Genomic DNA, 22,605 nt, shown 5'->3' on the forward strand with positions numbered 1-22,605 from the left:
TATATAGATCTCTAGTAGCCTTCAAGATACATGTACTGAATCATATGAATTCACCATGATTTTTCAGCATAAAATAATAGCACATGAAGTTTAAAGAAACAGAAAAAAACTCAAAGCAGCACAGTGACAAATGATTATGTTTCACCCCCTCGCAACTGAAGAATTCTGAAACTTAAGCAAATGGAGTTTTGAAACAAGTTGGGTCTGTGAAAATATTTCTAGCTAAAATTGTGCTCATCTGATGAAGCATAAATAAAAGCTGAGGACATGGAGGAGTGATGGGGAAGGGAAAAATAGTACAGGTCTTAAAAAGAGCACAGGTCTTAAAAAGAGACCTATTAGCTGACTGTACTTGGTCTCTGTTAAGTATTTTACCCATTACGGGTACACCCTCACACTATTTGAGAAGGTGAAGGCTATCTCCCACTAGCAGCTTTGTATTTGTTAAAGGAAGTGAAGAAGCTGTTATCACCTCTCTCTGACACTCATTTGTCTCAGGCTGTATCAATGGAGTCTCTCTCGGTGTCAACCAACAGCTTCACTCTGGACCTTTACAAAAAGCTGAATGAAACTTCCAGAGGCCAAAACATTTTCTTCTCTCCTTGGAGTATTGCAACTGCTCTGGCCATGGTCTACCTGGGTGCAAAAGGTGACACTGCAACCCAGATGGCTGAGGTAAGCTCTGAAATCAGCAGGATATCACTTCACAGGTTGTTGTCACATAACTTGCATTATTCTTCAGCCTATGCGGAACAGAAAGGAATAACACAGTAGAACATAATGTTGGTACAGGAAATAACCCAGCTCATGCTGCCAGCAATCCTGCAGGTCACTGTTCTTCCAAGATCATGTTGCTCTGCAACATGTTATTTCCAAGATCACCTTGCTCTGCAACACCCCAACATTTAGCTTACACTTATGGCTCCTAGAGCATTGCAAGTGGTGTGACAGAGGGAAGTTACTGACATTAAAGGCTGCTGCTGGTCTAACTTGGATCACTACCTTCCATTTTAATTGTCTTTTGAACAGAATAATCCATCTGATATGGTGCTCAAATAGCAATAAAAAGACAACTTTATTAAAAAAAATCAATATGGAGCTAAGACATGCTGCAAAAAAGAAAAGCTGGAGATATTATCAGTGCTTTTAGACCCCAGGTGGCTCTGGAAACAGTATAACTGCTTTCTCATACTGCATGCCAAAGTTAGTAAGCTCTCCTGCACAGAAGCAGTACAAATACCTTTGCTTGTGACATAGGCAGTAAATGAAGTAATCTTCCCACAAATAATAAAGACATAATACTACTGAAAACATAACTTCACTTGTGCGCACTTTTACAGAATTATTCAGTCTTTGTACTCTTCTAGGTTATACACATTTACTTCAACACATTAACTGCAGAGTTTTCCATTTGTGTCCCAGCAGTAAGATTCTGAAATGCACTATACTCTTTGTTGTGTTTGGTCGTGATCTGAAAGTAAATTCCATGCAGCTAAGCACAAAACAAACATTCACCCAAATAAATTGACATTTACTAAATAAATTAATTTTTCAGCCATAATATTGATCTTTTATTAAGCAGTACATATGATAGAATTCTATACAATCATGATACAATTTATAGAGACTAAATTGAGAGTAAGCTCTTGTCCTTAATAACTTTAATAGACTAAACTTCATCAGGCATGACTGGTGAATTACCATAGAAAGCTAACATACTTATATAACTCTTGAGTACATTTATCTTCAAATTTAACAAGCTGTTTTTATGAACATTTATCATCATCACAGGTTCTTCACTTTAACCAGGCTGCAAGAGAAGAAAGTCCATCTGAGACAACAAGGCCTTCTCTAGGAAGTCCAAAGACAAGAAAGATGGTATTTGTTATTAAAAAAAGACTCATAGAAAAAAATCTCTGAGAAGGAGATAGTTAAACACAACTACCACTTTAGTTAGTTTACTGTTTAGTTTACTGTTAGCCTTTTAACATCTGCTTGTCTTCAATCTGTATCTACTATTGCACTTCAGTAAGTAATATATATAGAAAGAGAGAATGCAAAGAAGCAGGCAAAATTATTGTAAAACTCATGAATGTGGGCCTTCAAAAGCAGAACTGAGAGACTAATGGCACTTTGATTTGCTCTAATACCATCTTACTTGGTTTTAGTGAGTCTATGGAAGCATCAACAAATCAATTGTCCTAATACACTTAGGACAATTATGTCTCTTAGCAGCTTCAGTTTGGAATTTTTTGCCATAGTGAAAAACAATTACTGCATTCACAATAAACTCCCTTCCACTTTTCTCATGCATGGACAAACAAAATTCCCGTTTAAGCTAATGTATGTTCATAATGTTCATCAGCTCGCCAGAGACTTGCCACAAGGGGGTACTAACTTTTCATCAAATAAACTCCCTAAACACAGGCTTGTAAACTCAAACAAGCTATGTTTCTTTGGCACAGAAACTAAAATAAAGGTCAAAGAAACTAGATTAGACAAACTGGAATTAAAAGGGGGAAGGGAATTATATAATTTTGTTCCTAGATGGAGGGGGACTGATCTTCAAGACGAATCATTACATCCATTTTAGCAACTCACCGACATTCTGAGTTGTAGCAAAGTCTGACTAACCTTGTCCTTCAGATATTTCCCTCTATTACCTCTTCAAGTCTGTTCTCATCCCATTGCAAAATCCAGCCTCTCCTATTCCATGCCCTCTGGCTACAGAATTCTTTCCTAGGAGTCCTTCCTAGCAGCACACATCTCAGCATGAGTGAGAAAACACTAGAGCAAGGAATGCCACCTGACCAACCTTATGACAAATCACCATGAGTCAGTGGCACACACTCTCGGTGTCTCATATGCAGGGCACAATATACACCATGAAGCAGGAGACTGCACCCAAGTAGCTGGAGGGGAGTAGCTAACAGGCAGCAGTTTATTCCTCCATCAGCAAAGCAACAGCTGGCAACAGCTCGCTTGCTCCCTGAGGACCATCAACATTGACATCCAGGACAAGCTCCCTCCAAAATCCAAATAGTAACAACAAAAATTCACATGAAACAGAGAAAATCTGAATAGTTGGTAAGTTCATGCCCTGGCATTAGTGTCTGTCAGAACAGAGCACCTCCTCAGAAGCTGCCAGGCTGCACTGACCGGGCCTTGTGAAACTGAAAAGTAGGCCTGACTATGACTGAAATGAAGAGAGTCAACTTCTTGGGTCTTGATGTCCCCAAAGGCCTGCAAGGCACAACAGAAACAGATCATCGCCCTACAGACAGGAAACAATTTGTCCAGTTATAAACAGTACTGCAAATGTGTAACATATCAAAAAAAGAGCTCCATCACCCAAGACTCCATTTTAATTAAAAAAGAATTCATACTAATTGGTGTCTCTTCCCAAGGATCCTGAGCTCAAGCAAGCTGAAAACATCCACTCTGGCTTCAAAGAGCTTCTGTCTGCCATGAACAAACCCAGAAGTACCTACTTGCTTAAGAGTGCCAACCGACTGTATGAGGAAAAGACCTACCCATTACTGCCTGTGAGTTTACATCTTCACTTGAGAACATTTTGACATTAAGATGGATTATCAGTAGAGATTATAAAAAATGTCCAGATGATACCACTGTGATTTCAGGGAGCACACCAGGACAGACATGTGGAACAGCCTTGGACAGACAAGAGGTCCATCTGTCTATGACGATGGGCAGCAGTTTAGGAAATGCATGAGAACAAGGCATGCTGTGTAGTGATGTTTCTCTGGAATCTGCAACAGTCACCAAGTGATCTGCAGCTCAGGACCTTCATGAATTTGCAGGCTTGCATTTTCAATCTACTGCAACCCTCATCTAGGGAACCCTCATCAGTGTCTGTGTCTTTTGAGACTGCTGCCTGTTGGCATCATTATTGGTTTATTTTTCCTCTAAAGGATGCTTCTCCATATCTCTGGTAAACCTCCTCACCTATCTGTATCTTTTATACTCTAGCACTTACAAGACAGAGAAGGCCAGGGCTGTATACAGAACTCAGACAATGGGCTTGCCATAGCTTTATAAAGTGCCATTCTAATATTCTATCTTTTGTTCCCTACTCATTTTTTGTAACTCTTGAATTTGTATTTGCCTTTTGATGGCTATTGGTCAGATTCTTTTCCTATCAACTGCCCATTATAGTTTCAATACCTTGTTCCTAAACAGTAATAATAATTTTCTGTACCTTACACTTCACTGGATCATTTATAAATATTTTAATATTTATATGTTAATACAAACATTTTGACCTTGGTTTTATAGAATAAATACTTTAGCATAGATTTCATCAGATATCCCTTTGGTACTCCAATAGTAATAACCATTCACTGTGAAGAGTTTCCTCCTACTCTTGGTTTCCAGTCTTTCAAACAAACAGGATCTATCTCTGTACTCCCATGGATGTTCAGCCTGTGGTGAGAAGTCTTAGGAAATGTCTTTGAAATGTTTTTGGAATCCAAATAGATAGACTGTAATGGCTCAACCTTGAGACCCATACCCTTCCCAATACCTTCAAAAAATGCCAGCAGATTTGCGATTTACAATTTTCTATCACAAAATGCTGTTGACATTCCTTCAAGACATCATGTTTACTCCTACACCCACTACACCTATTCATTTGCCCTGTACAGACTCATGAGTTTGTAATTACCTGTATTTTTGGCATCTTTTCCAAAACTGATGTTGTATTAATCATCTTCCACTTTCCGGGAAGGTGGTTTCAAATGAGATTACTGTTGCTTGATCTTAGAGTTTGTTTGGCCTCCTAAGTAATTAGTAATTTGTCCTTCTGAAGTTTATTGCTCATTTTCTCCATAATCTCATGCTTTACAGGAAATCTGAAGAATTTTCTGCTGGGAATCTCCATGAACTGTTTCACAGCAGACAGCAATGCAAACATTAATTCTGCTTTCTTCCCATGATTTTATTCTACCAGAATGTTCCCTTTATGCCTGATCCTTTATTGTCCTCTCAAACTCTTGGCAGGTCCCTCACCTCTTTAGCAAACTAAAAGCCTTGTTTCAACTTCATATCAAACTATTCTTCCCTCTTGCACTGAATTAGAATCATAGAATATTTAGGGTTGGAAAGGACCTTAAGATCATCTAGTTCCAACCCCCCTGCCATGGGCAGGGATACCTCACACTAAAGCATGCCACGCAAGGCTCCATCCAACCTGGCCTTGAACACCATCAGGTGCCCCTCCCTGGGCAAAGATGAATGATTTATGAATTATGAATTCTATGATTTATGAATTTTACTTCATAAAGCAGGAAGGAAGTACTTAAATTATATAAAAAGGTCCTTTTGAGAAGTTACCCCCCCCCAAAAAAAAAAATCAAACCACCAAAATCCAAACCAACAAAAACTCAAAAGAAGAATGTTTCATGGGGCATTTCAAAATTACAAATTGCATCTTGTATTTCAAACACAAAAATTTGAAGCATCAGATTCCTTGAGACTGAAGTTTGATCAGTCCTTAATTAATATTTAGTATAAAATGTATTAGACTTTATTTTTAAGGCTTATCCCATTTAAAACAAAGTATGTTTTATTCAATTAAGTGTCAGCTGATTGTATAATCTGTTGAAGTGATTATTTCTAACATTTTTATAATTCAAACTTAACTAAATAAGCATACATTTTCCAATTTTATCTTTCAGAAATTCTTACAACTCATTACAAGCTATTACAATTCAAAGCCACAAGCTGTAAACTTTAAGACAGCTGCAGAGCAAGCCAGAGCACAGATCAATTCTTGGGTTGAAAATGAAACTGAGCGTAAGTACCACTCTGGTGGCTTTTTTCTTGTCTAGCTTTCAAATAATTTATATTTTCACATTTATTACTCTTGAAAACTCAGGGGAGGTAATGAGCAAAGCACAGTTAAAAAGCATAAAGAATGTCTCTCTCCAAACTGATGTTCCTTACAAGGTCCTTCCCTTGATTCTTCATGCCAAAGCCTCTTCTGAATTACTTCTGTTCAGAGGAAGGCACAGGTAGATATTGATTGGCTTCACTCTGATTAGTGAGGTTTTTAATTCTGCTTTCTTCAGCTGCCTGCAACCATCTTCACAGAATAGCCAAGCTATTCCACTTTACCCACTTTCCAATGCCATTTACTGTCGTAATTGCAATAAATATCAATATACTTCAAAGGCCATTTTAACTGTATGTGCACCATGAAAAATGTACAGTAAAAAACTCCTCCCAAATGCAAACATCTTTGCCAGAGAGGTAGGCATAGAGAAGGCACAATTAAAACTGGTGAGTTATATAGTCCCACTGAAATAACAGTTCTATTTGTCTGATTTTGAAGGGAAAATACAGGGTTTGCTGCCTGCAGGATCTCTCAATTCTCACACTGTGTTGGTCTTAGTAAATGCCATTTATTTCAGAGGAAATTGGGAAAAGAAATTTCTGGAGAAAAATACTTCTGAGACACCCTTCAGAGTGAGCAAGGTAAATTCCTTGTCTATATGCCTGTTATCATATGTCAATATGTCTGTTGCTGAGGAGCAAGAAAACTCTAATTTCTTCACCCCCATTTTCATATGCCACTGAAACGCTCCTTGTAGCTGGACACACGGTATAAACTCAGTAAGAATAGCAACTGTGAAAATAACTCAGCATTATCTTATCCATGCATATTCATGAGAATAAGATTTTTAATTAATAGCTCTTCAGTATCAAAACACTTGAGAACACCATGGTTAAGTAGCTGACAGACAAGAGGAAATAAGTACCAAGGTCCCACTTTCAAAAGAGACTGAGTTGCTTTTGAGAGCACTGTTTACACATCTAGAGCTCTCTTCTGTTTTTAAGACACAGTCTACACTCTGAGTTCAAGGAAACTGAACAAGCTGTTTGTCCCCTGGGTGTTGCATAAAACCTCAGAGGGAACTTTCATGAGGGCTGTCATTTTAGCTGTGTGCATGAGGATGATATATTCAGCATACGTGGAGGGCATGTTATTGAGCTGACAGTATTTAGTGTACTGATGATTCACAGTAGATGACTACATGCAGATTTTCAGACTGCGCTAACAGCATGCAAAATTATTTGTCAATGGGAAGTATCTTGTTGGACATAGATTATGAGTGCAAAACACCTTTTGTGTGCCAGGCAAGGTGAAGCAATTATGTCAATGATGTGACTGTGTACCTAAAACCTACTGTATACCTACTATGCCACATGCGTGGTTTTAGGATCCATCATGATACATGTTGTGGTGGGTTGACTTTGGCGGCCACCAGCTGCTCACCAAGCTTCTCTGTCACACCACCTCTCAATTGGACAGAGAAAGAAAAACAGGATGAAAAGCTCCTGGGACAAGATAAAGACAGGGAGAATGTACAAATTACCATCCTGAGAAAAAAAAAAAAAAAAAAAAAAAAAGCCTTAGCTTAAGGAAATCAATTTATTGTAAATTAATTAGAGTTGGTTAATAAGTAATAAGACCAAATAGAAAACTGGCTCCTTCCTTCTTTCAGGCTAACCTTCACTCCAAACTCTTCTATCTATCCTCCAAAGGCAGTGCAGTGATGGTGAATGGAGACTGCAGCCAGTTCATCACACGAGGTCTCTGCTGCTCCTTTCTCCTCACATTTTTTTTTGCTCATGTAGAGACCCTCCCATGGGATATAGTCATTCATGTCCAACATGAGTCCTTCTCATAGGCTGCAGTTCTTCATGAACTGCTCCAGTGTGGGTTCCTTCCACAGGGTGTTGTCTTTCAGGAAAGGGCTGCTCCAGCATGGGTCTCCTTTGGGGTCACAAATCCTGCCAGCAAACCTGCTCCAGCATGGGCTCCTCTATGGGGCCACAGGTCCTGCCAGGAACCTGCTCCAGTGCAGGCTTCCCACAGGGTCACAGCACCCTTTGGGCAACCCCCTGCTCCAGTGTGGAGTCTTCCACAGGCTGCAGGGTGGTTATCTGCACCACTGTGGCCTTTACCATGGGCTGCAGGGAAATCTCTGCGCTGATGCCTGGAGCACCTACTCCCCTCCTTCCTCACTGACCTTGGTGTCTGCAGAGCTGTTTCACTCACATATTCTCACTCCTCTCTCCCAGCTGCTGTTGCACAGCAGTTTTTACCCTTTCTTAACTATGCTATCACAAAGACGTTACCAACATCACTGACTGGCTCAGCTTCGACCAGTGGTGGGTCTGGAACTGGCTCTGCCTGACATGGAGGCAACTTCTTAAATCTTTACACAGAAGTCACCCCTGCACCCCCTTGCTATAAAAACCTTGCTATGTAAACCCAATACATTGTGCACAGAGACAGCTTAATGCACAGGATACACCATAGCAAAGCCTGTGAACAGATAAACTTTTGCACTCAACTGTAACAATGTGAAGCTGAGAGTTGATATATTAGTAAAAACTGTGAACAAAGCACAGCATAGGAGTTCAAAAGGCTACAGAGTAATGCAGTTCCATTTGGTAATCCAGCCCTCTGTGGTTTGGGGAAGAGCAAAAGCCAGCACAACTCACCGAAAATATGGCTCAGAAGCAAAGTGAGATGATCAGTATTGCCTGGAAGGATAAAACAGGAAAAAGTGTTGATGGCATCCCCAGAAAGAAAGTGAACATTTTTTTCCCCCAGCCAAGGCCCTTACTCAAAAAGATATAACTTTTGGAAGAAAACATGAAACACTCACAGCAGTTATTTGCTTATCGAAGGTAACTCCTTTATTTTGAAACAAGAAATATATGACATGTGATTCAGTTAGTAGATATGTATGTGTCTATGCTGAATTTTTGTAAGAATCTCAATGCCTTGGAAAAGAGGAGTGTATGCGATACTATATGAAGAAAAGGGTACTGTGTATCCAAATGCTGCTGTGTTTTATACTTGTTTGCAAATCTTTGCTTTCAGTGCAACTAAGCAAGTAAACTTCCATTTTAAGGAATGAAGTAACTATTTTTTTCATGTTTGATTTTTTTCACAGACCAAGACTAAACTGGTGCAGATGATGTTTCTGAGAGATACATTTTTGATACTCCATGAAACAACCATGAAATTCAAAATCATTGAGCTGCCATACGTGGAAAATGATCTGAGCATGTTTGTTCTCCTACCAGATGACATCAATGATAACACTACTGGTCTGGAGCTGGTAAAAATGACCTGCTGTTGTGTCACATACACTATGATACAGTAACAAAATTAGATTAAAAAAGTGAGGAAGAATGAGCTTCAAAATCGTGGTAGAATAGGTTTTGATGTGTGCATACTTTGCTTCATTAACACCATAATTTCCCAGCTCCTAAGCTGAGGGCATCTGATAGTATTGCACGCATAGTATTTTATTTTACTTACAGATGCATTTAAAAACTATGTCTGCACAACTGGCTTAGACTGTTTTGCATCCCCTTTTCTACTGCCAGAATAGCACGAAGGAAGGACCAAATCTGAATCACTGCGCTCTAAAGTTATCTTCTCCTAAGAGCTGTATTAATTTTTATACCACTTGCAGTCCAGATTTGCACCTGGTATTTTGTGGTGGTTTCTCAAACTATGTGTTGACTATCCCAAACCAGAAGGTATCAACAGCCACTCATGAACATCCCAGGATAAGTTTCAGATTCTAAACAGATCAGAATAAACATCTTCCTATTTGCACCTCAGGTCCCATGCATTCCACTTATTGCCCACTGCTAGGAGAAAAGTTATCCATATATACACAAAGCAAGAGCTTATTAATATCATTATAAGTCACACATTGCAAAAAAACAATATTCTTCACGCCAAGAAAAAAAAATATAACTACTCTGAGGTTTCAGGCCTACACCTCACCACCTTTAAGAAAACAAATGGGAGTATAAGGCACACAGAACTTTGCAGAATCATGCCTTATGAATATGGTGCATGTTCCAACTGTAGCCACTGCTGGTGGCTGGGTTTTGTTTTACATGTTCTTGATGAGTGAAGCATGAAATCAGACTCCACAACTCAAGGAGAGTTATAAAGCAGGTATGTTTATTACGGGCCCGGGTGCAAGGGGAATCACTCCTCCTAACTTGCACACCAAGGGGTTAAGCGAGCAGATATTTATTACACACAAGCATGCATATTCATTAGGTTCCCTGAGAGATCAGCGGGGCTATTACAATTAGTTTAGGAACTCATTATCATAAGTCTCCTCCATTTTGGCAGCTGCGCACTGCCCACTGACGGTTGTGGGCAGGGGTCTTCAAGATGAAGAAGTCTTCCTCACAGTGTACTCTTCACCTTTGGCACAGTTGGATGCCCCAGTAATCACAAAACTAGCTGAAACCAGCCATATCTGTAAGTTTCTGATAGCTGGCAAAGAGTTAGAACAGTGTGACCTTCGTACAAAATTTATTGCAAGCAAAACAGGATGGGCAGACAAGGAGTATCCTAAGCTAGCAGACATTCAGGAGTCACTGTCTCCAAACTAACTGACAATTAGAAGGATGGTAAGAAAAAATTCACTCGTTAGAACGATGGTAAGAAACAATTCACTCACGTTAGTAAGACTACTAAATTCTGTTATCACACCACTTATAACACAAACATTGTTTTCTATCTTAGACCTAAGTTAAGTTAAAAGTATTTCAACCCTGTTTTCCAGGCACTTGCTTTCCTTATGAGTGTTATGACACTGGTATCCACATGTCTTGTCTCTATTCTTCACACTCCAACTGGTTTCTTTCTTGACTCATTGCAGGTGGAAAGAGAGCTGACCTATGAGAAATTGGCTGAATGGACCAAATCAGCCAATATGATGAAAGCTGAAGTGGATCTGTACCTGCCCAAGTTGAAGGTGGAAGAGAATTATGACCTTAAATCCACTTTGAGCAGCATGGGAATACAAAATGCTTTTGACCCTGTTCAGGCTGATTTCACAGGGATGTCAGTGAAGAAGGATCTTTTCATCTCAAAGGTTATTCACAAAGCTTTTGTGGAGGTCAACGAAGAAGGCACTGAGGCATCAGCTGCCACAGGTGCTCTGGTGCTGAGATCAAAAGCACCAACAATGACTTTTAAAGCTGATCACCCTTTTCTCTTCTTCATCAGACACAACAAATCACAAACCATTCTATTCTATGGCAGACTCTGCTCACCCTAGTCAGTTACTCCTTGCCCTGCAACACCAGAGATGCTTGCTTGCCAGCACAGAGGCAAATCCCAAAACCTGAAACTCCTGCTGCAACTAGGTAGAGAAGGACTTTGACCCTTTCTCCATCAGGCCACACACCCCAGGGCCAGAGGCACAGTTCCTCCTGTGCCCTTCCTCTTACCCTGAAGGGACAACCATGCCAGAGCCAAGAAGAAGGCACAATGGCTTGCATCCATAGAGCAATCCTGGTTGTCATTCAGACCAGGCCATCAAGGATAGCTCTGTCCTAACCATTATTAGCTGTGGCATTTCTATCCCTTCCCCTCTGAGCAGTGTATACAAATGCATGCTAACACAGGCCATCTCCCCACCCCCATGACTAGAGCCCCAGATTCAAACATACTCAGCACTTACACCCAGCCTGCAGCACTTACACCCTGCTTAGCCCTCAATTAGGTCCTTGCATTGCAGCTACGGGCATAGCCTCCATACCTAAGACCTGTGGTCATCCCCTTGTCTTCCTTCCACATCCCAGCTGTAAATCTTCAGCAGCTCTGAATTTAACCTCAAATTAGCTTCACATGTCACTACACGTATTTCCTAAAAAAAAAAAAATACACCTCTACAGGGACTATTTGCCTTACTCAGACCCTCGGGTACACGAGGAGGGCCCAAGTCTGTACAGCAACAGCTCATTTTCGTTTAAAACAAGCCTTGCTTCAAAACTAACCAATAACAGTTGTAACCTGTCATGGGCTGAGGGTGTTTCCTGTCAGCTCTGCCACGAGAGGGAGGCAGAGCTGGAAAAGCACCGGCTGTGTCCGGGGAGACACTAAAGGGGGGGGAGACGGCGAGGAAGGTAATGGCTCTTGGCGAGACTGGGCTGTGGCGTAGCCGCCATTTTGGCCGGTGCGGCTGGGGCGCTTCCCCGTTGGCAGCTGCGACCAAGGAAGCGCCGCAGCCTCCGGCTCAATCCCGGGCGCGGCTGAGGAGGGGCTGAGCTGCCGGCCTTTTCCCCGGCTCCGCGGCGCTTCCGGGAGGAGGGAAGTGCGGCGGCCGGTGGGGTGAGTGTGCTGCTGGTCTGGGATGCTGTTTCCTGCGGGGAGCCTGTGCTGTGGAAGCTGCGTGGCGTTGCTTTTGTGACTTCATTTCTCTGGGTTTCTGCTTCTTGTCAGCTGGAGTCGCAGCGGTGTGTAGAGGTCGTATTTTCATGTGTAGAAATGATGGGGCAACGCAGAAATGTTGAGTTTTGATGTCTTTTGTGGTGACAAGCTCTGTAAGGGCCCAGAGGAAGGTTTTCTCGCCCTAGGGAGTGCTAAGCCCTTGTCTTTTTGTGCCTGAGCTTGCTGGGATGGGGTCAGACATTTGGGGACCCTCTGCTCCTGCTGAGGGCTGGAGGGTGTTGGGTGCTCATGGAGCTGTGTCATTTCCTGTATCTCGCTGCTCGCCCCAGAGAGGTGTGATGTGAAGAGCAGCTATCTGGATCTGTTAGAAGTTTTGCCTTTCAGATATCTGAACATCTGTCCTGACTTTCTTCTCGAGAAAAGTTGCTTTGGTTCATAGAGTAGAAAAAGAGGTGTCTGCCACATACGCGACTCCCTCTGCGGAGATGGACACCAGCTGATGCTCATCACCCTGAGTTCCTCCTCTGACTGTGTTTTGAAACAGTTGTTTTGTGATTCCTTTGAGGCAGCTGACGTTGGATACGGAGGCATCTCTCCCTAAAGACTTTCCTAAAGCATAGGAGCCTACTGCTGAGAACATATGCTTCAAGTTCATAGTGGTAGGAATGCACAGGGTCAGGGCACCCAGGAACTTCCACAGGGAGACCAGAGGAATGAGTTGCTGTCAGCAAACCCTGTGATCACTGAGGGTTTTGCAGCATACAGTTTACAATTGAGTGACAAATATATGCTTGCGTCGTACATTTTTTGTTCTTTAAAGTGCAGCCATTGTGCATGTCCTGGGTTCAGCAGTAGCAGTCATTTTTTCTCCTTAGTAGCTGGCACAATGCTGTGTATTTTACTTTAAGCCTGGGAACAATAACTGATAACAGCTGTTGAAATGTTACTTATAATTTGATTAAATGCACTGATTTTCAGGTAGGCAAATAGCAGGAGTTATACCCCTTTGTCTGTTAGATCTTGCTTGGTGTGGCAGCCCTACAAAGACTTTCTAGATAGTAACTGCTTGTAGATGTCATTATTCCTGTGGCCTACAGGTCAAAAAAATCTTATTGCTAGTAATCTGCAGGCACTGGGACAGTAGGGAAATCTGGGGGTTTGCTGTAATCACCACAGGACTGAAAATGCAAAGTGCCTCTTAGTCATGCTTTTAAAGTATGTGTAGTGAAATTACTCATTTCACACAGAACTGGAGGATTGTTTCCACCTAATCTTGTATCCCACCTCCACCCTCCTTTTCCAGTTATGGGAGAAGAGAAACGGGAGAAAAGTTACTACTCTTTATAATGGAGCTACTAGCAGAAAATTTTCTTAGATGGAAAATTGTGCATGCAGAAACTTGTCCTTTCCACCTAATTTTTTGAGATAATGAGTCAGTGATATGAATTAAGTGTTGGCTTTTTATTTTGTAGCAACATATCAACAGTAGGCACTGCCTTAAGGGAAAGAAAAAATGCAGATGACTTTACTACTAAGTGATAGTTTACAATGTCTGATGATACTACAGCTAAGTCAGAATTCTAGTATTTATTGCGCCATTAATAGGTGTGGGGCTAAATCTCAGGTTAACTGTCTACACATCTGATGTACGTAATGTATATCAGGCATACACGTCTGATATACACTACGTACATACAAGTTATGTATGTTGCACTGTGCATGTCCTGTAAAGTTATCTATAAGCAGGGTTGGATTGTGTGTGTGTGTGTTTGTGTTGCAGGCAATAAAATAGAACTGAAATAGACCTTTGATTTTCCTTTGTACTATAAGAGGAAATTACAGTAATTGTCATGCTGACCAAGTAACTTTTTTTTCTTTGTAATCTTGTAGGTCAAGTAATTCTGAAGACGTCTGCTGGAGTGGCTGTTAGGTATAAAAACAGAGCATGCACATGTATCAGTAAGCTGAAGGTAATACTGGAGATACATAGACTTAGACAAGGTAAGAGTTTATAATTCTGCTATTGTGATACCTAATCTTTTGTTCTGGCTTTCCTGTAAAGGCAGGTAACTGTCTTTGTGAGGTCAAAAGAGACTTATTTCAATAAATCCTAAACAAAATGCTGTTGTATCTGATTAGATTCTTCACTATGTAAATAATACTACATCTTTGGAGACAATGACACAGGTGGGAATTGCTATATCTCTTATAGGTATAGGACCTAAATACAAAAAGCAAAACAACAAACCACCAAAATAACTGCCTGCTATGGCATTTAAGGTGCTTGTTCCACCAAATCAGTTTTTCAGTGAGCTGATAATTTTCCAATCTAATTGTGACATTTTCTTCGTAGTTTATTCTGGGAAATGTAAAAGACAGAAATAAGGTGTCAATTTATATTAGAATAAATTTGAGCCATTCTTGTTTTATATTTTATCTTCCAGGCTCTGAACCATGGATAGCCTCTGTGCAGCAAATACTGCTTTTGCACTCAACCTCTTAAGAAAGCTGTGTGAGAACAGGAATGGGCAGAATCTGTTCTTTTCTCCTTTTAGTATTTCTTCTGCATTGTCTATGGTTTTGCTGGGTTCAAAAGGTAACACTGGAGCCCAAATAATAAAGGTATGTCTCAATAAACCTAGTGTATTGAATTTGATAGGACTATATGAGCAGCAGATTGGTATTACAGACTGTGACCTGAACTTCTGCTAAACTATTGTTGTCATTCTGGTCTCAGAGAATAGAGGTCTTTATTTGGTATGTATGTCAGCAGTACCTGGTTTTATTAGTTTTTTAGGAGGACCTTTCTTTGGTATGAAATTCAGAGGTTCCTGTTTAGTTTTCTGTGTGGTTTTTGTTTGTTTGGTCTTTTGAGACAGATCTTCCTTCAGTATGTCATTAAGAGGTACTTGTTTGGGTTTTTTTTGTGTAGGTTTGATGAATTGAACTACATAAAATACTTTTTTCCAGTATGTTATTTTTGCTTAATATCAGACTATACATGTTTTGAGAATATAGCCAGGCTTAACATTCTTTTAAACTTGCTTAGGTGGCAAATACCACTTGTGTGTGTTTTCTTACATATGCAACTGACTATTGAAAGTATAATCAGTCATTTTTGTTCCTATGTTTCCCTATTTTGGGAAGTGGAAAAGGAATATAAACACATAGTTTTTTGGGTTTTTTGAACTGTATGGAAATTCCTTTAAAATAGTATTGTTGCCCCCCTTGGAGCCATCTGGAAGTGGTCCTGGGCTACTGGCTGTAAATGGCCCTGCTGGAGGAGGGGGGTTATACTAGGCGATCTTTAGAAGTCCCTTCCAACCTTGATGATTTTGCAACCCTGTAATACTTGGCTTGAGTGAAGGAAACTAAATACTGCTGACTGTTCTGCTCCCTAATTCACAGTACTTGTACAACACCTGTGTGGGTGCATCATATGTGACTTGCATGATAAGCTCCAGATGGGAGGCCTGATGAAAGATCTTTTGTCTTCAAGTCAGTTTTTAACCCCAAAAGTCATTAAGAAAAAAATCATGTTGAAGCAAGTGTGTTTAGGGAGGGCATGGACTCTTGCTGAGGATGTTTGTCTTTCTACAGGTGCTTTCTCTGAAAAAAGCTGAAGATGCTCACAATGGGTATCAATCACTTTCTCTGAAATAATGATCCAAACACCAAATATATACTGAGAACTGCTAACCGACTTTATGGAGAAAAGACATTTGAGTTTCTCTCAGTAAGTAACCATTAAATTTGTGTAATTTTTTAGTATAATGTATTGGCTTTCTATTTCCTTCAGAGGTCTAAGACAAGCTTTGGATTTTACTTTCTAGTTTTTTCTGGGCTGACACCTACTAGTGCAGTAGGTTATGCCAGAGCCTGGTATCTGAACTTGGTGGAGAAGCTCCTTTTACGTAACCTGTGACCCAAATGCACAACTAGTGCAAAGCGCTATGGAATCCATTAGGCTCCTAATTCTTCAGGAATCCATGATCCATTCATATTTTTGGCTGTGGGACAAATAGTTGATGTACCTCTTTTAATAGTGTGTAAATGTGATACAAAAGAATTGTTCGTATTTCAGCATGGGCAGTATTTTCTAGTTCCTCTGTTACATAAGCCATCCAAAGATCATAGTGAGATGAATAAATGACTTAAAAAGTTTTCCTTATCAGAAGATCTAAATAAGGGTAGCAAAGTACTGTGTTACATGTGTTACTTTAGATGATTGCCTAAGAGCAAGAAGATAAAAGGCTCTACTTTCCCCTCTTCTTCTTCCTTTCCCTCCCTAGCCTCCCCCCTGGGGAGTAATTGATGATGATTCTTTTTATGAACTATGGTAGTGTTTCATCTGTCTAATAGAAAAAATTTACATGGGGTGTACTTTAAAATTTTGCATCTGTGTAATAAAGATCCAGGTATATTAATTGGACAGAAGGTATGGGGTTTTTTCCTAAGAAAAATCAGTTTACCTTCTGAAGAGTTTTCTATTAGCTTGGGAGGTTAACAATGAAATTTATGTCAAGAGAAGCTTACAAAATCATATCTTCTCTCAATGAAGAAGAAAGTGAACACCAACCAACCAAAAAACCTAGCTACATCAGTTTTCAGTTAAGTTATGTAGAACTTTAGCATGTGACTTAACATACAGTGGACAGTTCCTAGTTCAAATAGGTGGTATAAAACCTAATAGGAATGTGAAAGCAAAACTTCAGTGGCTCAATATGAAGCTGGGGGAGAAGAGTGGGCAGATTTCTTATATTTAGGAATCATCTGTGGCTGAATGAGAGTAAAATGTTGTTGAAAAGCTATTCTGAATGTCTGTGTTAGTCATTTGTAGAGTTGAGTCAAAAATCCTACCATGCTGGACTAGAGAAGACTGACTTCATGTGTGCGTGGGAGGATTCCAGAAAACAGATAAATAGCTGGGTAGAGGAAATGACTGAAGGTGAGTGTTTTTCAAGATGTTGTGTTGTATTTAATGTCAGCCCTGGCTTGGTTAAAGAGCTATTTCAAGATACAGTATTGTGAATTAAAAGAAAAAAAAAAAACAACCAAACATTGAGCTCATGCTCTTATTTGGTACATAATTCTCTCATCTATATTAATTACAGAGTAGGTACTATATTAGATAATCAGATATATGTCAAACTGTTTAAAAAAATGCCCTCTTTTTTTTTTTTTCCCCTATGTATTGTAAAGGTAAAATTCAGAACCTGTTGGCAGCAGGCATTCTCAATTCACTGACCAGACTTGTGTTGGTGAATGCCATCTATTTCAAAGGCAACTGGGCAAAGCAGTTTGACAAAGAGAGGACAGAAGAAGTGCCATTTCAAATAAACAAGGTATGATGTGCTAAAATACTGACAATCCACTGTTACTCTGAAGCACTCTGAAATTAATACATTTAACTTTGAAGACAGGGAAAAAAAATTCATGCAGGCAGGGTTACTTTGGGTAGGCTGTATGAAATGCCTTGTATCCTCTCACTTTAATATGAGCACTCTTTGTTTAGTTTCTGTTAAGTTCCACATAATTGCTAGAAACTTAAATACTAATATTTCTTTCATTCTGTCTGTTCTTTCTTCCTTTTGCCCTTTTTGTTCGTTTGCGAGACGTAGCTCTCTACGTAGTTAAAGAACTCAGAACTGAAGAGAGCAGTTGAGTAAAGCTGCCATGCTGTTTGCGGGTTGTGAACAATTTCACGGAAGTTTATGAACTTCATTATTTCGTTATAGAAGTGGTGAGGATAAGAAAAGAAATTTTCCTTTAGGTTGTAGGCAGAAAACTGCAGTTACACATGTACAAAACTTGTGTAAGTCTTTAGTCACTGCTCTCTTCCCCCCCCCCCGCCCCGCATTTCTGCCACTGAACTGATCCAAAACAAATGTAAAATTAAAAATAAGTCTTTGAAAACCTCCATGCTATACTTGCTTTTAGAAGTATATCAATGCTATTGAAGAAGACTTGGCTACTATCATTAGCAGGCCATGACTGCCCCTCAGGATCACCTTAAACTCTGGGTCTGCCTCCGGATGTCACTAGCAAGAACTAGTAACATGACTTCCTTAACTCCCCTGCTTAAAATAAGCACTTCAAAACTGAAGCCCTCCTGCCTTACTTCAAACCATCCCTCCCTCAGTGGTGAAACATAGTAGCTTGACCTGCTGATACCACTTTTCAGTTAGGGAATGGTGCTGCTCACCTCATACTCCCTACTGCAGCACTTCAGAAACCGCTGTACTGACCTGGTTTCTGCTGCCTTGCCCTCTCTGTTGAAGCATGTTGAAAAAGCTAGCATGGTATCCAGGCATACTATTCAATTTTCTTTTTCTTGGACTAGTACAGACTTAGGATGTCCTGAAACTAGCAAAGGGATCTGGAGAACTATTGGAGAAAGTTAAGATGTAGGATTTGGGAATGCTGCCTTGACTTACCCAAGGAACTTGCTAAAAAGACTAAAAGGATGCATAGAGAACTGCAGGTCTCTTTCCTTGTAAAACTTAATGGAAAAAGTTTGTATTTTCATCCTACTAATGACTAGCCACTGATGACCTGCAGAAGTGTGTGAGTAGACTCAAATGACTGACAATCTGAGGTGTAACCTGAAGTTTTAAGATGACTGTCTTACAATGTGCCCAGTGGGAAAGAATTACATTAACATCCCAAGAGCCTTTCCAGCATACTGTGACATTACTTCTCTGATGCTTGCACCTCTTGCAACAAAATGATTTTCATGTGCTCTGTGGCCTTTTCTTTGCTTATTCACAGAATCATTGAATTATAGAATAGTTAGGATTGGAAAGGACCTTAAGATCATCTAGTTCCAACCCCCCTGCCAGAGCAGGGACACCTCACACTAAACCATGTCACCGAAGGCTCTGTCTAGCCTGGCCTTGACCACTGCCAGGGATGGAGCATTCACAACTTCCTTGGGCAACCCATTCCAGTGCCTCACCACCCTCACAGTAAAGAACTTCTTCCTTGTATCTAGTCTAAACTTCCCCTGTTTTAAGTTTGAACCTGTTACCCCTTGTCCTGTCAGTATGGTTCCTAATGAAGAGTCCCTCTCCAGCATTCTTATAGACCTCCTTCAGATACTAGAAGGCTGCTATCTTTTTCATGTGTCACTGCTGCAAAATAATTTCTGCCATATTCTCTGTGGGCATTGTTTCAATAGGCTTTACTTTAAAAACAAAAAACTACTTATGTGGTTATCTCATAAAGATAAAGGAGAAAGTAATGAAGCTCTTAACTGAAAAGATATTAAATAATTATGTGAATTATAGTAGCTGATGTACCATGTGAAAATGGAAGGAGATACTGGAGAATGAAATTTAGGAGAAAAATCTTACACACCTTATTACTGTCCATGTGACTTAAGAATTCAAAATAATGTTCTATGTTTATCAGTATTTTTAATATAATTTTAAAATATTTTCATTTCCCTTTGTTACAGCACTTGGAGCCACATAGGCTAAAAATGAAAATACCTACATTGAAACAGCTCTGCATTCATTTAAAGCAAGGAACATGGGTCCTGCTACTTCCAGCTCTGATTAGTGCTTGTCAATAGTTGTTAAGAGAACAAACATGTCTTTGCCTTTTTGCATTAAAAGAAACTTGACAGAAATTTTCACATCAGTAACTAAAAATTAAGTCTCAGGGATCCTTCCTTCTTCACAGAAGTCTGTGGTGAGGCTGAGCTCTGTGGTGTGTTTGGTTCTCTTTAGTCAAATTATTAAAAGCCCTGAGTAACTGAATGCCTGCTTTGTATTTTGAGACCAGCATGCTCACTCAGTACTACCTGTTGACATCTCTTTACTTTTAGGAAGAGACCAGACCTGTGCAGATGATGTGCAGGAAGGCTATGTTTTAACATGGCCTATATTTGGGACTTGCAGACCAAAATCCTTGAGCTCCCTTATGTTGGTAATGAACTCAGCATGATTATCCTGCTCCCTGATGCAATTCAGGATGGATCCACTGGCTTGGAAAGTGTAAGTTGGTGAGATAAATGCAAGTCTGTGTCCTTCTGGGGAAGAAAGTTTGATATTGCATATAGAGCTGCAGCTCAGTTCCAGAGCTGTTATGTCACTGGTGCTCAGACCAGCTGAAGACCTGACCCTCCTCAGCAACAGATGTTAGCTGTGGTTATGGTGAGGGCATGGTGTGCTGAGGAGCATATGTGGTGGGAGGGGTGTGGGGAAGCTCTTAGGAAGTCCTATAGCTTGTCCCATAGATCTTATGTTCTGAACAGTTGGCAGGTTGTCCCTGCCCACTTCCAGAGAAGCAAGCTCACAAGAGAATGTAGGATCTCTTTTGTTGTGGAGCTACAACCCAATTTTTTTTACTATTTCATGCCCTGGACAATTTATTAATAAGGTTTTCTAAGACTGACTGCAAAGGGCTTTATGAGCATACTTTTTCATCAACCTGTCAACCCAAAGGAGGATGTTCTGATCAAGAAATAGAGGAACTGGGTTTGGTTTCTTTGGGAACTTGTCATTAGTTCTTCTCTGCCTTTGCTTCCCATATGCAAAATGTAAAAAGCCCCCAATCTAACATGTTTTATAAACGTACACTTTACATGGAAGGAACTGATCCTTATTGTATCTACCAAAAGGCATGTGGGATTGATCTTGCTCAAGCTCAAGCTGTAGTTCTCTAATGAGAAGCAGAACTTGCATTTCTGGCTTAAGATGCTCTAAACCCTGGAAAAAAGATGCATGTTATGCACTGTATAAACAAACACAGTAATTACTACTTATGGCTGAGTAAAACTGTCTTACTTTAATTATGTAAATATTTGTGTTTTCTTTAGCTGGAAAGAGAACTCACATATGAGAAGTTGATAGATTGGTTCAGCCCACAAGCGATGGAATGCAGAGAGGTGATGGTGTCTTTACCCAGATTTAAACTGGAAGAAAATTATGATCTGAAACCCTTCCTGAGGAGCATGGGAATGCTTGATGCATTTGACATAGGGAAGGCAGACTTCTCGGGGATTTCAGCTGGCAGTGAGCTGGTGCTTTCAGAAGTGGTTCACAAGTCCTTTGTGGAAGTCAATGAAGAAGGCACTGAAGCAGCAGCTGCCACAGCAGGAGTGATGATGATGCGCTGCGCGATGATTGTTGAAGACTTCACTGCAGATCATCCTTTCCTTTTCTTCATCAGACACAACAAAACTTCCAACATTTTGTTCTGTGGAAGATTTTGTTCTCCCTAGAAAGATGTCTTGGCTGCTATTACACAGTAACTTTCTGTTTCTTTGGAATAGGGCTACTCTTTTTGCACTAATTGTCTCTTTCAGCTGTGCCCAAGTCCAATTCTGTGGTCTTCATCTCAGGCTTGGTAATATAAGAGAGCTACTTGGATACATGGAGCCAATGCCATCTAAATCAATTCTTAGCCAGTGCACCTCAGTGCAGAGATGTCTTAATTTTTTGCTGACACAAGAAACATCCCACTGGCTCAGCCAGTGCTTCCTCTCTCCTTGCAGTTCTCATTTTGGCTTTACTTTCTCTGGCTACCTGGTAGAGTTGGCTTCCCACTGAAAAAGAAGGTGTTAATTTGGTTCTGACAAGGCTGGAGCATGTCTTCAGCTCCCCTCCCCCTTCTTCCTCCCATCCCCTGTCTTTTCTTTTGCTTCCAGACTCATCCAGTTAATCGCTTGATACATTCCCTAGAGATGAAAGGAGTCTTTAGCAGCCTGTTCCAAGTGTTGCTAAGCAACCTCATGAAATAGGGGTTTTGGATAATAACTGGACAAGCACTTAGGCAAGAATGGGAATAAAAATATGGCTTTGCACCAGGTGTCCTTGTAGGGTAATCATGGAGTGAGAAGTGTTTTATCAGCACAGGACACCTGAGTTTATTACCTATCAGTTGATTCTAGTCCTTTAAAGAATGTAATGAAAAAGCATATGGTGCCTATGCAATATTTAAGTAACAAAGACTTCTGCTGTTGTGATAAATCTTTCCTGTTTTGTTTCTTAAACATTTTAATGCAACTGTATAATACCAAAGATATAGCTGAAGTAGCTTTCCTAATACAGTTATTTTGTTTTGCTGTTTCTATTCCTAAAATAATAAAAGAACTTGAAGTGCTGCAAGAGTTTAACCATAAATTATGCCTGTATTTCTTACATCTGTAGTATGAAGAAACCCAATTCCCTCTTGATAGAGTACAGCCAGCTTCTGCATACTTGCTGGGTTTGACAATGAATTCCAAATGCTCTTCGAGTACTGCAGTCCTGTGGTGCTTTAGATTGCCATGGCATTTGGTGTTGGCAGTGTGAAGATTTTTAGCAAAGAGCCTTTCTATTAAAGGCTATTTCGGCGCAGGACTGCAC

The 22,605-nt window shown here is 40.3% G+C and overlaps 2 protein-coding genes across 3 annotated transcripts; both read left to right on the forward strand.

The window, feature by feature from the left end:
* The first annotated feature begins 498 nt into the window (after positions 1–498).
* On the forward strand, positions 499–11,135 carry LOC117438818 (heterochromatin-associated protein MENT-like). Of its 2 annotated transcripts, none has more exons than XM_034074200.1 (7): positions 499–675; positions 1,792–1,878; positions 3,408–3,545; positions 5,697–5,814; positions 6,353–6,495; positions 8,991–9,158; positions 10,734–11,135. In XM_034074200.1, the coding sequence occupies exons 1-7, from the start codon at positions 508–510 to the stop codon at positions 11,133–11,135; spliced, it is 1,224 nt and encodes a 407-aa protein (XP_033930091.1). In that variant the 5' UTR covers positions 499–507. The 2 variants fall into 2 exon arrangements, with proteins under 2 accessions (XP_033930091.1, XP_033930090.1); XM_034074199.1 differs by lacking the exon at positions 1,792–1,878 and adding an exon at positions 1,132–1,140 and having other exon boundaries at positions 508–675; positions 3,417–3,545.
* A 1,065-nt stretch (positions 11,136–12,200) lies between these two features.
* On the forward strand, positions 12,201–22,380 carry LOC117438817 (serpin B6-like). Its single transcript, XM_034074198.1, is given in 10 exon segments — positions 12,201–12,315; positions 14,141–14,251; positions 14,695–14,872; positions 15,851–15,909; positions 15,911–15,986; positions 17,081–17,198; positions 17,453–17,595; positions 20,082–20,123; positions 20,125–20,250; positions 21,075–22,380. Coding segments are annotated over 8 exon segments (1,137 nt in total). The 5' UTR covers positions 12,201–12,315; positions 14,141–14,251; positions 14,695–14,704; the 3' UTR covers positions 21,480–22,380.
* Positions 22,381–22,605: the final 225 nt, after the last annotated feature.

This window comes from Melopsittacus undulatus, unplaced genomic scaffold, assembly GCF_012275295.1.
Source record: "Melopsittacus undulatus isolate bMelUnd1 unplaced genomic scaffold, bMelUnd1.mat.Z mat_scaffold_646_arrow_ctg1, whole genome shotgun sequence".
Taxonomy (NCBI): Eukaryota; Metazoa; Chordata; class Aves; order Psittaciformes; family Psittaculidae; genus Melopsittacus; species Melopsittacus undulatus.